Raw genomic sequence first — 13,404 nt, 5'->3', positions numbered from 1 at the left:
AACACTGCAAATTTAATTTATTACCCAGTCAAATGCGTGTGTATATTACGGAAAAAGAAAAAAAAAATATCCACATACTAATTATTTCTGTTCAGAGAATTAATTAGCTTTTCACCACTGTAAAAATGTCCTAAATTAATCAATGACCTAAACTTCATTGCCCTTTACATTTAAGACAATAAATCCCTCTTTAAAATATTGTTCTAGAAATTGTTTTAAACACCGATGAGAATTATAAATGCAGGGATATACTTTACTTTAGTCAGTAAGGTTAAGTGGCTAGGGCAGACTGCAATCATAAGCGATACTAAAAAAAAAACAAAATGCAGGAACCACTAAATCAGGAATAATGGAACAGATAATAAGAAGCGAATGGTAAGAAACATCAAGCAAGATGCCAATGCTAAACTGCGTGTACAGGGCCATCGGTAGAACCGTTTTTTGTTCTGCATTTTATATTTATTGTTCATGTTTACTGGGAAGTTGGCAAAAAGTGGTAAGTATGTATATAACCAAAACTGAACATTTGCAGTGTAGGCCGGTTGTATTTCTCTATGAGGAACCTGAGATAATGCAAGTAATTCTCTAATATCCACTTTTGGTAAATAGACACATCAGAATGGATTTAAAGTGTGTCTTACTTTACATGTCAAGGGGCTTAAGAAACCACATAAACATAGGCAGAAATTTCATCAATGAAACCTATTTTGGCAAAACATCTGTTATTCTCTAAGGAAATCCTTTTTGTCGTATAAGTACTTTGTGCTTTGCTGCTTAAAGTCATCTAGATCCACTGATGAACTCTACTATAGCTACGAAGATTGTTCATAATGCATTCATTATATAGGGAGGATACATGCTCCAATTAGACAGGGATTATACATTTTATACAAATACACTCCAGGATGGACAGTTTGATAGTGAAATAAACTGCAAAGCACAAAACGTTGGTCTGTAGGACAGATTATGCTCCTGTGTTCAAAACTATTGAGTCCGCACATCCTATGCCAGGCTGTGGTGGATGAATAAAAGCAGGCTTGTGGCCCCGGAGGCGCAGAACTCATATGTCAAAGAGTACGTCAAAGAGAACACACCTCTAGAGGTCTCAGTACAGTATATAGAGTCTGGCAGGACCATAAGGCAGTATTTAGGGGTCATTTTGTCAAGCAGGCAGCTGCAGCAAAGCATCTTCAGAATGCAAAATCTATTGCCTTAATAGATAAGTTACCGAGCAATGGACAGGCAGAATAAATCTAAAACACAGAAGAGAATTCACAAGGAGATGAAGGTAGTCAAGGATGAACAGTTGCAATTACAGCAGCAGAAAATGTAATTTATGTTAAGACGGCTGAAAGAAGTTTACTATTCCAAAGGGAATAAAGGTAAAAAATTACCATTCTGCTTGGTGATAAACTGAGACAGAAAGAACCTGTATATCTCTTCAAGTGGGCATGGTTTATTATATGGAATAAATAGTGGGAGCCTCTGCCCCCATTATCAAAAATATACTAGGGAGAATCGTGCCACACATCAGCCGTCTCAAAGGGAAATATTAAGAGTTTCGAAAAATAAGTTGCACAAAGTGACAGCCTGTTAGACGAAGAGATAGTTATGGTGTTTAAGAAACTGAACCCACATAAAGCACCAAGGCCAGATGGGTTATCTGATACCAAGTATAAAATCCTGGCCACTAGAAAGGAATAGAATGGCTATCCTGTTACCCACATTGCAGAGCAATGGCCAAGTTAGATTCACTTTGTGTAGACATGTAATTCTTAAACATCTTACACTTAGTTAGACGACATCATAATCCCAGGATCCTTCTACTGTTCCATGTAGAAGAGCCTTCAACAAGCTCCATTGGTTTTATGTAAGAAGTCACAACAATTTTAAGTCTCTATGAGAAACCCAGGTAGAGTTATAAATGAAGGTTTATTTTATCACATCAGTATCTCGAATGGAACAAGGGATGTACCTTGCATCTGCATATTAGAGCCCTTAGCTAAATATCATGATCAGATCATTTCATATCAGAGCTCTTGTTTGTGGCAGACATTCTAGCAGTGCTCAGAGACTCGGAGAGTAGAAGTAGAGAAGATTATTTTTGCTGAGTCTCGTGTTTTGAGAATCGCTCATGTTTTGGTAAAAGATCACCTTTTTAAAGTAAGACTCACACTTTTGTATCTGCATTTTATAGAAATTATTTAATTTTGGATGTTGTTAATATCGCTTTTCAAGTACACATTTGTGATGTGCAGATTAGTCGGTTTATATATTTATTCTTGAGTATTATGTTGGGATACAACCAGCAAATATATCGGATTTCTTTTATGGTGATAACAACTGTATCTGCCCTCTATATTTGTAGCTCATAGAAAATGTCCATGGGACTCAATTTTTAGTGATAACCAAGGTCAGATCTTTAATTGTTTGCATATGGACAGAGGGGAAAAACATTTCACAATATTTCAAATAACATGAAAGCGTATTCATGGACATCAGCATCAGGTTCACCACTTATACAATATTTTTGTTGTTTTGTTCTGCTGCAGCCATGTGATGTTGAAATAAGAACACTTTGTTTCCAATGTTCTAGATATAAATTTGTTGTACAATTGTTTTGTTCCACATTGGTTATGTTCCTACACATATATCCTTTCTTGCTGTGAAAATAAACAGCATAGCTGAAAAAGTATTATAACTCTAGAGACTGTCCTAGACCAGATTAAGTCTCAGGAGAAAATTGGTGCCTCCCATTTATTTAATTATATATATATATATATATATATATATATATAAGTATATAAAGTAAGAATGCTTTCAAAAATGAAGACATTTTTTTAACAAAATGCAAGAGTGAAGAGCCCCAGACTAATAATGGTCTGAGGATGTTTTTCATGGTTTGGGCCACTTAGTTAGCATACAAAGACAGTTTAAACAACTATATGCTTCCAACTTGTTGTAGCACCAACTAGGGGAAGGCCCTTTCCTGTTCGTTTCCAGGCACAAAAGCATGGCTTGATGAGTTCAACCCCATTAAACACTTTTGGGATGAACTGGAACGGAGATTGCGAGACAGGCCTTCTCATCCAACATCAGTGCCTGACCTCACAAATGCTCCACTGGATGAATGGGTAAAAATTCCCACAGAAACTCCCCCAAATCTCTTCCCAGGCGAGTGGAGGCTGTTATAGCCATAAAGGGGAGCCAAATCCATATTAATACCCATGGTTTTGGCATGAGATGTCCAACAAGCTCATATAGTTGTGATGGGCAGGTGTCCACATACTTTTGGTCATATAGTGTAGCAAGATGCTTTACTTAACATGAAGTTATGAAGACACTATAGAAAGCTTGATGAGTCTGCAGTTCATCTTAATAATAAGCCATCTATAATAAGCCATCAGTCTTAAGATTTCAACAAAACACAGCAGATCCATTGATATAATCAGATCACTATGAATCAATAAATCTAATTCGGTATCTCCAGGCTTAGATAAAATACTAAGTTGTTTTATGTATAAAGTGTTATTTCAAATAAAAGATCTTTATGAAAGTTTAGTTTAACCTCCTCATTACCACATAGACGTACAAGTAAATGCACAAAAGTTGTAGCAAGATTACCCCTTAGGCATAGTTGTGCCTTATCCGTGTTTTCACTGCAGCAGGGACATCTCCTGCCTGTGCACAGGAGATTAGGCTGTCTATTCACAGACTAGACTGCCCCCTGAGAGCAGAAGCCAGTATGCTTTCAAATGAAAACCCTATTTTTCCTGAAAAAAGTATATATAATTTGTGTGGCTACATCAAACATGGAAATCTGGAATCTTGATTAAACCAACATAAGGTAAAAATGACAAAAAAATGTACAGAGCATACTAAAAAACCTTGGTACAGAAAGGGTTAAATCGAGTGGGAAATGCTGATGATCTGCGATAACACTTTTAGAGGACACGTACTTACCTGTCGGACTCCCTTGGCTCAAGTCCTCCTAGCATATAGTAGTAGTAGTAAGGAGTAATTTTTTTCAAATATATGACAGGTACACCCGCCCCCCCCCCCAAAAGAAATAGGTGTTTATTCTCTCTAGCTATGTTGTGGGTTATTTCCCATTATACTGCAATTTTCCACAGCAGGTAGCGCTGGGTAACAACATGATGTAATAAGACACCAATCGTATTTATTGATTTTCACTATGAAGACGGAGGGTAGCCAGTGTTACAGTGCTTATCGCTTATATCTACAATAGTCTCCTGGCTTCTTCCTTTTTGTGCCTGACAATACCTCCCTCCAGTTACCGGTTCCCTGGCTCAATGCGAGCTCAGTGCGTGTGAAGCTCTGACAAATGACCTTTTAAGCTCAATTATTCTCCCAGCCACCCAGAGACAGAAAGTGGGGTGGAAGTGCCGTGCTCTCATGTTGATGGGATAGTTAATTGGCCCAAATATCACAAAATGACACAGGCATTTGCACAAATTAAAGTTTTCTTTTAGCAAATTGAAAACATAACATATAATTATACTTTACAGAGACAAATTAAATAGGAAAATGAATAAAAACATTTCGTTTTGATGGTACCATCCTTTAGAAAAAAGATTCTTTAATTCGAAATTCTGCCTTCTACTTTGTACCAATCTCCCTTTAAAAGAGACTTGTAGGCATCCAACTAGAACTGCTGTTTCCCGATGCAAAGTACAATGTCTCCCCCATTTGGAATTTAGAGAAAACAAGGCAGAAGGAAACAGAGAAGCTGCAGTAAGGGAATATACAGACAGCATACAGAAACCCCATGATTTAACCCCACAAAGTGTGCAAGCACATTCTTGTTGTTATTTCCATCCGTATTATTGAAAGAATTGAAAGAATGTATCAGAACATCTTTGTTTTTCCATGTAGTTCTGAGTGCTAAAATGTGTTTTTATAAGGACTATATAACCAGGGATTATAAAGAGATTGTGTTTTAAGAAATCTGCAATGTGATTCAATAGCACCAAATATATATAAAAAAAATTTGTATGGCACTATTGCAATTTTTTAGGGATCTCAATCTCAATCAGTCAACGAATGCAGGAATTCAAATGAAAATTTTCATAGGTTTTAGCATAACTAAATTCATTAATTTAAACTACTTATACTCCCCAAAGAAGCATAAGAAAGTTCCACTGAAGATCGATAGATTTAAGATATTAGTTAGCGTGACTACAACAATAGATGAGAGAGACCCCGTGAGATGAGAGGAAAATGGATGAATAGCAGAGGTAATTGTCCCAGAGGAAAGTCAAAACCTCTTCTTCGGTGACTGGGGGGAGCTGGGTTAGGGTAAAGAAAAGAGAGTGAATGGTATGTGAAAAAGTGCCTGAAGGGAGGTGTATGCAGGGCGGAGAGTGTGCATGGATTATATAATTGAGTTCATTGTATCTTTAAAATAAGATACAAAGTTGCACGCTGAAAGGCTAGTGAAAGGGGTCATGACTGGGCATAGTAGTAAACTGGGTACCAAAGAGTCATGTAGAGTTGTAGAACAAGAAGATAAGAAAGGTGAACTAGGCTTGCTTGGCAAAGAGAAATGTAGCATTACTATGTAGTGCAGGAAGGCCACTACAGTTTGATACTTGCCCCCCCCCCCGGACCTTCCACCCTATCCCTAGTCAGCCTGCATGGTGTTGTGTGCCAGAGTTGAAAACATGAAGAACATGTAGTTGTTCAGGTTCATTCTCAAGAGCTGATGTAAGGGGGGAAATATAGAGAGAAGTGATTTACACAATAAAAGCTGGTGATGGATGGGAGAGAGCAGAGGTAGTAGATCTGTGGTGAATTGCTGAATATTGGGAAAAAGAGAGATGGTATCTGTATGGGTGAGGTTCCTTCCTATTCCTCCAAACCATCTTTGAACATTTTTGAAGGAATGGAAATGGAATACGGGGAGTACTGAAAGAGCAAGATAACAGGTGATGGTTAGAGAGGGGGGAAAGGGATGTATCACAAAGGAAGAAAGGAAGAGTGAAGGAGCAGGAGGAATAGGCTTACGTCACTGAAAGTAGGAACGTTGCACCACCACCCTATCTGTCACCAAGTCTGGGATCGTGTTTGAGATTAAAGTCACTGTAAGAGAGAGCAGCATGGGAAGAAGTGTCAGAGGAGGGTAGCCAAGTTCCTGTTAAAGCCAGCAGGTGCAGAGTAGGACCTCACCTCTTTTTGAGCAGATTGCTAGCCATATCCTAGCACTCAGCATTAAACAACTATAGAACCATCTGGTCCACTGAGAGTTATGGCACACTTTGCAGGATATTTTGCCCCCCCCTCCAGTTGGCCTTGGTCAGAATACAGCAATGTACCCTTAAAACATGACTTCTCTCAAAACAAATCATACAATGATCATAAAAATGTGCATTGTTTGTATATAAAGAAGAGACCATCTTGGAACATTCTCAAAAATAGACATTGAGGAACTAAATGTACTATATATTGAATTATTTAATGTATCGCCTAAGTTGTTTAAATTGTTTTCTTTTTCCATCTTTTGCAGGGTATTTACAGCTGCATCCATGGTGTTCACATAGAAGAGAAAAAAAAATCACCAGATTTCAGTTTCACTGCTTCTCAGGCAAACATGCTAAAACTCTTGAAATCTTCCAAAAATATTGCAAATTTATCCAATTTAAATCCTTCACAATGTAATTCCCCCCAAAGGACAACTGACTATTTTAAAAGGAGCTCGCTATTAATGGATATGGTCCTTGATAAAGGCAATTTAATTTACTCAGAGAACAGACATTTTAAGCATAAAGATGTGTATGCTGATAATACACATGAGTTTGCAGTGCTAGCTGGTAGCCGACACAAAGACAACCTTAATAACTACGTGTTTCAGGGTCAGCACCCTCTTACTCTAAATGAATCCAACCCAAACACTGTTGAAGTGGCTGTCAGTGCCGAACCAAAGGTAAATTCTAGGCCCAGGCAGCTGTGGAAGAAGTCAGTGGAAACTTTGCGACAGAACCATGTTTCAGAAGACGAAAAGGATCCAGAAGTCAAGTCAGTCCGAAAAACCAACTCCTTTCTTCCAGAGGACGGCCATTTTTCGGATGTTTCAGAGTCATCAAGTAGAGCCACTTACCCTGTAGATCCTGAAAACAATAACAAACATCACAAAAGCAAGGACAACTTAAAGAAACGATCCACTATACCCAAATATTCCAGTGATTGCAGTGAGGTTGAGCTCGCATATTTGAAAACCAAACAAACTTCAATCCGTGACAAAATTTACACGATTGAAGGAGACAAGGAATCCAACTTCCCAATGGAGCAGCCCAAATATGCAGACACTTCACCTGCCCAAGAAGATGGAGATTATCATGAAGTGTACCAAGATCACAATGACAACTATAGAAAGGCAGAACCATTTCAGCATGTTACTAGGACTCCTTTGCACAACGAAGACAGTCTTCCAAATAACGACAAACAATACAAAGTATTTTCTAAGCATTATAATTTAAAAGATGAGAACACGTCAATGTCCGAAGTCAATGACAGACATAGGCAAAACTCCACGCACTGCAGAAGCTGTCTCTCTAATGTTCCCAGTTTCACTGGTCATCACTCGGCCAGATCACCCTATAAGTGTGAGGATTGCGTACACATAGGAAATCTTTATGATATTGATGAAAATCAAATGTTCCACGAGACAACCAACTCTATGCATGCGGGGGATGTTTGTGAGCACAACTGGAATGATAATAATGTTCTACACTTTCAGAAAAAAAATAAGCTGCAAATCAATAGGCAGCGTTCCTGCGAGAACACCAGTAAGCCCAAGGAATTAGAAACCAGACGGCCATCACGCAGTACAAGCTTGAAAACAAGGGAAAGATACGTTCAAGAAAGTCATTTTGCTAATAACTCAATTGCTCCGCATGAAAAACGACCGGGGAACAAGGCTTCACTTTTTACCCACTCCTTAAAGGACAATATCCAAAACAAGTCCCCTTATCCTGATCATTCATATCAAAACAGTTTGCAGCATTCTTATCAGGATAATCAAAAACTGAGCCTGGGAAGGAACTCTGCAGAAATTTACAAACAGTCCTCCTTAACGAATGCTAGAAATGACAACTATTTAAGGTCATCTATTAAATCTGGAACTTCGTGTTCTTCAAGGGACGGAAGGGTACTAAGCGATATGGGTGTTTCAGAGTACGTTCTGCCTTATGCTACAAGCAAAAATAGTGTGTACTTGGCTGCACGGGCCATGAATTCCTGCAGCAATAGACGGATAATTAAGAAAATGCCTAGTATTGAATCAGACGTTTAAAATGTTTATTATACGTGCCACATTTTATCATTCAAATATTTTGTAGATGCTAACGTTTCAGAGACGATACAAAGAATGAATGACAATGCTTTTCCAAATGCCACGTGCTTTTTCTTTCCATATATTCTAATGAAAATGGCAACTTGGTTCACTAGCATGGCCATGGAATTGTTAAAGAAAAAAAAAAGCAGAACTCACTTAAAAAATACAATCACGGTTGGCATTCAAGTATTGTCGATTATATATTTTGTTCTTTATCATTCACGTCACCGTTGCATTATCATAAGACTCATGGAATACTGTCCAATGTAATTAGTCATCTAATATTTTAATGAAATAAGCAATATTATATGCATGTAGTTTGACACAAGCGTACATACTATGTTAGAATGTTTTAGCACAGTCACAAGAGATTGAATAAAATCTACTTTTATATATCAAATTGAAAAAGAAAACAAGAGTTTTCATGTCTGTTAATGCTCAAAATATAGATTATATACATTTATACAAACCTAAGATGGTTGCCTTTTTAAAATTTACATTGACATTTGTGCCACAAAATGAATACATTTCCATGTCAACATGTTAAGTATATTAAAATCACCGATTTATTATTATTTCGTTTAATGGCTTGAGTTTTAATTTCTACTCAAACCAAGCGTCTTTCAGGAATTATGTCATTTAAATATTGTTTGAAGAGGCGTGCATGAACACATACACATATATATCTTCCTATAGCTATATACTGTATATCTATATATACATACATGCATACATACGAATCAACATACAAAATCAATGCATGTTTATACATGTATATATTCCCAGATTGCCCCATGTTTATAATTAATCAGGGCTATATATATTAATTTCTCATCCCTTGTCATTCCCATTCAAATTAGTTGTTCGCTGTACATACTTGAGAGTGTTTGTCTCATTAATAGAATTTCACAGCCAAAGGTTTCATGTACTTTATAAAGAATGCATTTGTTTGCATGGTAATCCAATATTAACTTTTTAATTCTTCCTTTCTGACAGTATATATATATATATACTGTTTGTTACATCAGTGTAAAAAAAAGTATATCAGATAGAGATAGATTTGAGACTTAATTTTATTTGGACGATAACTACATTAATGCCCGTTCATCTTAATAATATTGTAACTTCGAACCCAACACGGTACCCTAATATCATAATTCCAAAAATACACTTCATGAATTTGCTAAGAATATGTATTTATTAACATGTTGTATAATAAACAGTTTACAAAAGTATAATGGTTATTGCATCATTGTGTGAGTGCTATTCTTGTTACAGACAAACAGAATTCTGTCGCGCAGTCTAAAGGAGAATCGCGCACGTGGTGTCTACACAATTTAACCCCTTCAGGACCGGCGTTCGTGTACTGCGTCTTCCCTTGAAGACCGCAGTTTTATTTAAATATTTTAATTCCGTGCTCGTGGTTTCGCTTCAAAGCGATCGCGTGCACGGAATTGAGGGGGAGTGGTTGCTACGGACCGCTGGGGACACCCAGCGGTCAGTAGCAGCCGCCCCTCGCGATCCCAGCGTTCATAGCGACGCTGGATCGCGCCTCATCGATGACGTACCTGGTACGTTCCGGTCTGGCGGTGACGTATGACCAGGAAGTACCAGGTACGGCCCGGTCTTGAAGGGGTTAATATATTGGCATTCCCGGAATCAAAACATATGCATGTGCACCAAATTAACATAGTTTTGTTTCATTTTTCAAAACAAATTATGTTCCCTGCCCTTTCTGTTCTGATAAAATTCAGAGGATTTTTTTCATTTGGAAATGAAATTTGTTGTCTGAAAGCAACTCTCTCTCTCTCTCTGCCCCTCTCTTACTCTGCCCTCTTGCCCTGGTCCTATCTGTGCCCTTTACTCTCTCCTTTTGGCTCTCTCTGTGCCCCCTGACTTTATTTCTCTAGTCGTTTCTGTATTCTCTCCTCCTCAGCCACTGCCTGGCTGCTTCTGAACTTCATGTCTGCTTCTGAACTCTCTGTAGGAGCAGCAGAGAAGTCACTGCCGGGGCAATGTGAAGAAAGAGGGAGAAGGAAGGAGTTTGTGTGAGTGTATGGTGTGGTGCTTGTGCGCCTAATAACTTTAAGTCAAGCTCAGTAGAATATTAGGGCAGTAAAACCCACTAATATCTATACAGACAACATCCTACCTCAGATCACTCTAAAACATAACGTTTAATAATATCATTAAGCTCAAAGTGTGCCTCCCATGACATCATGTCTTTGTCAGGGGGTTCAGGGGAAACATGCACTGGTGGTAATGGTTAACACTTAATACATTAATGATAATCCTCGTCTTGAGGAATACTTTTGCACCTGTCTATTATAGTTAAGTTTTAGAGTGATCTGAGCTGGAGTTTTTTTTTCAGTATAGATATCTCTGGTATTGCAGTGGTTAACTAGTATAACTGCAATATGTTTAACCACTTAGAACCTGGCCCTGATTATTTTCTTGGAAGGTTGCCAGCAGTTAATTAGTTATATTTCTTGGAGTCATAAAAGCATAACAAGACATAACTACTTGAAAACCTCCACCAGATTTTCTGAGAACTTTGCCAAAAAGTCAATTACAGGGTGTTAAGTTTTTAAGACTCTAATAAATGTAACAGCTGCTAATCAACTGCTGGCAACCTTCCCAGAAGATGTGGGAGAAAGAGGGGAAATTCAGTCACAACAGACAAATATTGTGAGGCGTTTTATTCATTTTGTTGCCTTGGGGTCGCTCCTTGTCTACTGGATTTTGCCCAGAGACTTCAGGGAGAAGTCCTACTTCTCCCGCTCTCCGGGTCACTGTTTTCAGTCTAAAGGTGATAGAGTTAATTGGGGACTTCCCGGGCCTACTCAGATCTCTGTTTTCTTGAGGAGTGGCTTAGTGAATGGGTATGGCTAGATACACATAGTGGTAGCTGCATGAAGGGGCAAGGCCAGTATCAGACAACCTTTCCTGGGTGGGAACCGCATATCTCCAAACATCGCTCCCCAACGATAGACAGTACTGTTCCAAAGATGGAGGAAGCAGGCCTTCACATTGAGACTTCGGGTCAAATCCAGAATTTCGAAGTATGCTACTGTGAGGGTTCACTTACAATTGTTTCTCAAGCACAATACAATGCAGGAGTACATACAAATGATGTAAACGTGATGCCTACAAACATTATATTATGCAGAAACTACAAGCATTTTGAAAAAGAAAACAGTACTGTATTTTTCAAAATATAATTTTAATAAGGTCCCTTTAAGGGTTGACCTTCCTATCATAACATGTCTTTTTTTCAAGATATGTACACGTTTATGCTTGATGTAACGTGTGTGTGCAAAATATTTACCAGTCTTATTTACGTGCTAATAAAATAATTCACTGACCATGTATCACGAACTTACCTGGTCTGTAGTGAAGGAGGAACTGTAGGTAGGAATGGCCGCAAGCTGCTGTCACCCACCGAGAGTGACCAACATAGACTAGCCAGGGAAGGTGAGCAAGGGCAGGATGGGCAACAGAGAGCCAGGCTCAGGGCAACCGTAATTCTGGATGAAACTTAGGTGTCAGAGACAGAGGATAACTCAGGAGTGAAGTCGAACAGGCCAGAGGTCAGGAAAGCTTGGTAACAGGAGCACAAATGTATCCAAAAGCGAGGTCAAGTGCCAGAAGTTCGGCAACGGAAGTCGAACAGCGAAGTGGCTCACCAATAACAAAAAACTTTAGGTTTTGGAGTCTGCTGAGAGTAAAAAAATAAGCTGAGGAAAGTTCTTGAAAGGTAAGGACAGCTATTGACTGTTCTAGGAATAGCTTTTAAAATACAGTTTTTGAGTATGATGTGAGATGAACCTAGCTTATGTGTACGACCTCATGTTTAATTAGAAGGTGCTAATTAATTGTTTTTCCTTGTGTTTTAAAATTTCTAATAACAAGCAAAATATTGCAATTCCTGTTTTCATACTCAAGCAATGGCGATGACAAAGCATACTAACAACAACAATCCTTAACTCTAGTGTTTTGCTACAAATGAATAGTTGTTCTTTAGTTATACAGACTAATACCAATTTGGTCAAAAATCTTGGTATGGGATGATGGGGTCTGTAGAGTTATTTGACAGGGTCGCATTAAATGAGTTAATTCACTAGAGTTGAGCAAGAGTGTTGTGATGATTATGATGAAAGGCCATTCCATCAATCCAAGAGATGTTTTATCCATGCATTTTGTACAAACAACAAAGGCCAGCAGTAGAAGCTTGGTGTGGTCAGATCTTCCTAACTTATATCAGCGAGGTGAAACCTAAATTCTCCCACCAACTCCCACCTTAATGAATAAACTCCACATTATTCTGAATAACGTACAAGTATTCTCACATTTTCTAATCTCTTCCTCTACTCATTTTCTTTCTCTCCTCTATTTATGCTATCTTGCACACTATCTCCAGCCCCATAGGTATCATTCTTTTTCTCTTTCTATTTAATATAACAGGCTTACACAGGCCTACACAAATTAGGTTGTTACTTGCCAAATGAAACAAGAGAGCCTATATAAATATGAAAACCTTTTCTCCATCTGTCACCAAACCTTCATTTGAGAATTCCATGAGAGGAGACTATCATCTCTACAACTCAGACTTGCTGATTACCTAAAGTATAGCAAAAATATACATCAAGTAATTGAGATTTAATAGAAAAAATATCAGACTTCACAACAAATTATTATTATTTGGGTATGTGCCCATCGTGGAAACGGCACGGCTGAAAATCTTTCTCCCTTTCTCTCTATGCCATATCTCTCTATCCCAGTCGTTTCTCAGTTTTCTCTCTTCCTTCTCTTCTTTTGACATAACCCTTCCTCTCCTTAACTTTTTTTTTATTGGAGTCATACTTCTCATTGCCATATGCCCTTACTCTACAACACAGAGGCAGAGACATAGCTGTCTCCCAACATCCTAAGCAATAAACACAGATACTTATATATGAAAGTGAATTAAATCTTCATGGCTACACTTAAAGATATAAATTCTTCATTATGGACAGGATTAGATTGGAGGGGGTGGGTCAAAGAAAAGGACA

At 38.2% G+C, this 13,404-nt stretch overlaps 1 protein-coding gene across 1 annotated transcript in view; it reads left to right on the top strand.

Moving 5' to 3' along the window:
• The window catches only part of GRIN2A (glutamate ionotropic receptor NMDA type subunit 2A), a 115,622-nt gene extending 107,087 nt beyond the window's left edge, over positions 1-8,535 (top strand). Inside the window, exon 13 of the mRNA XM_053470426.1 lies at positions 6,527-8,535. Within this exon, the coding sequence (XP_053326401.1) occupies positions 6,527-8,311 (1,785 nt within the window). The 3' untranslated portion in view covers positions 8,312-8,535. The remainder of the gene's footprint in view (positions 1-6,526) is intronic.
• Positions 8,536-13,404: the final 4,869 nt, after the last annotated feature.

The sequence above is a fragment of the Spea bombifrons genome, chromosome 7 (assembly GCF_027358695.1).
Source record: "Spea bombifrons isolate aSpeBom1 chromosome 7, aSpeBom1.2.pri, whole genome shotgun sequence".
Taxonomy (NCBI): Eukaryota; Metazoa; Chordata; class Amphibia; order Anura; family Pelobatidae; genus Spea; species Spea bombifrons.
This window is presented reverse-complemented; position numbering and strand designations above follow the sequence as displayed.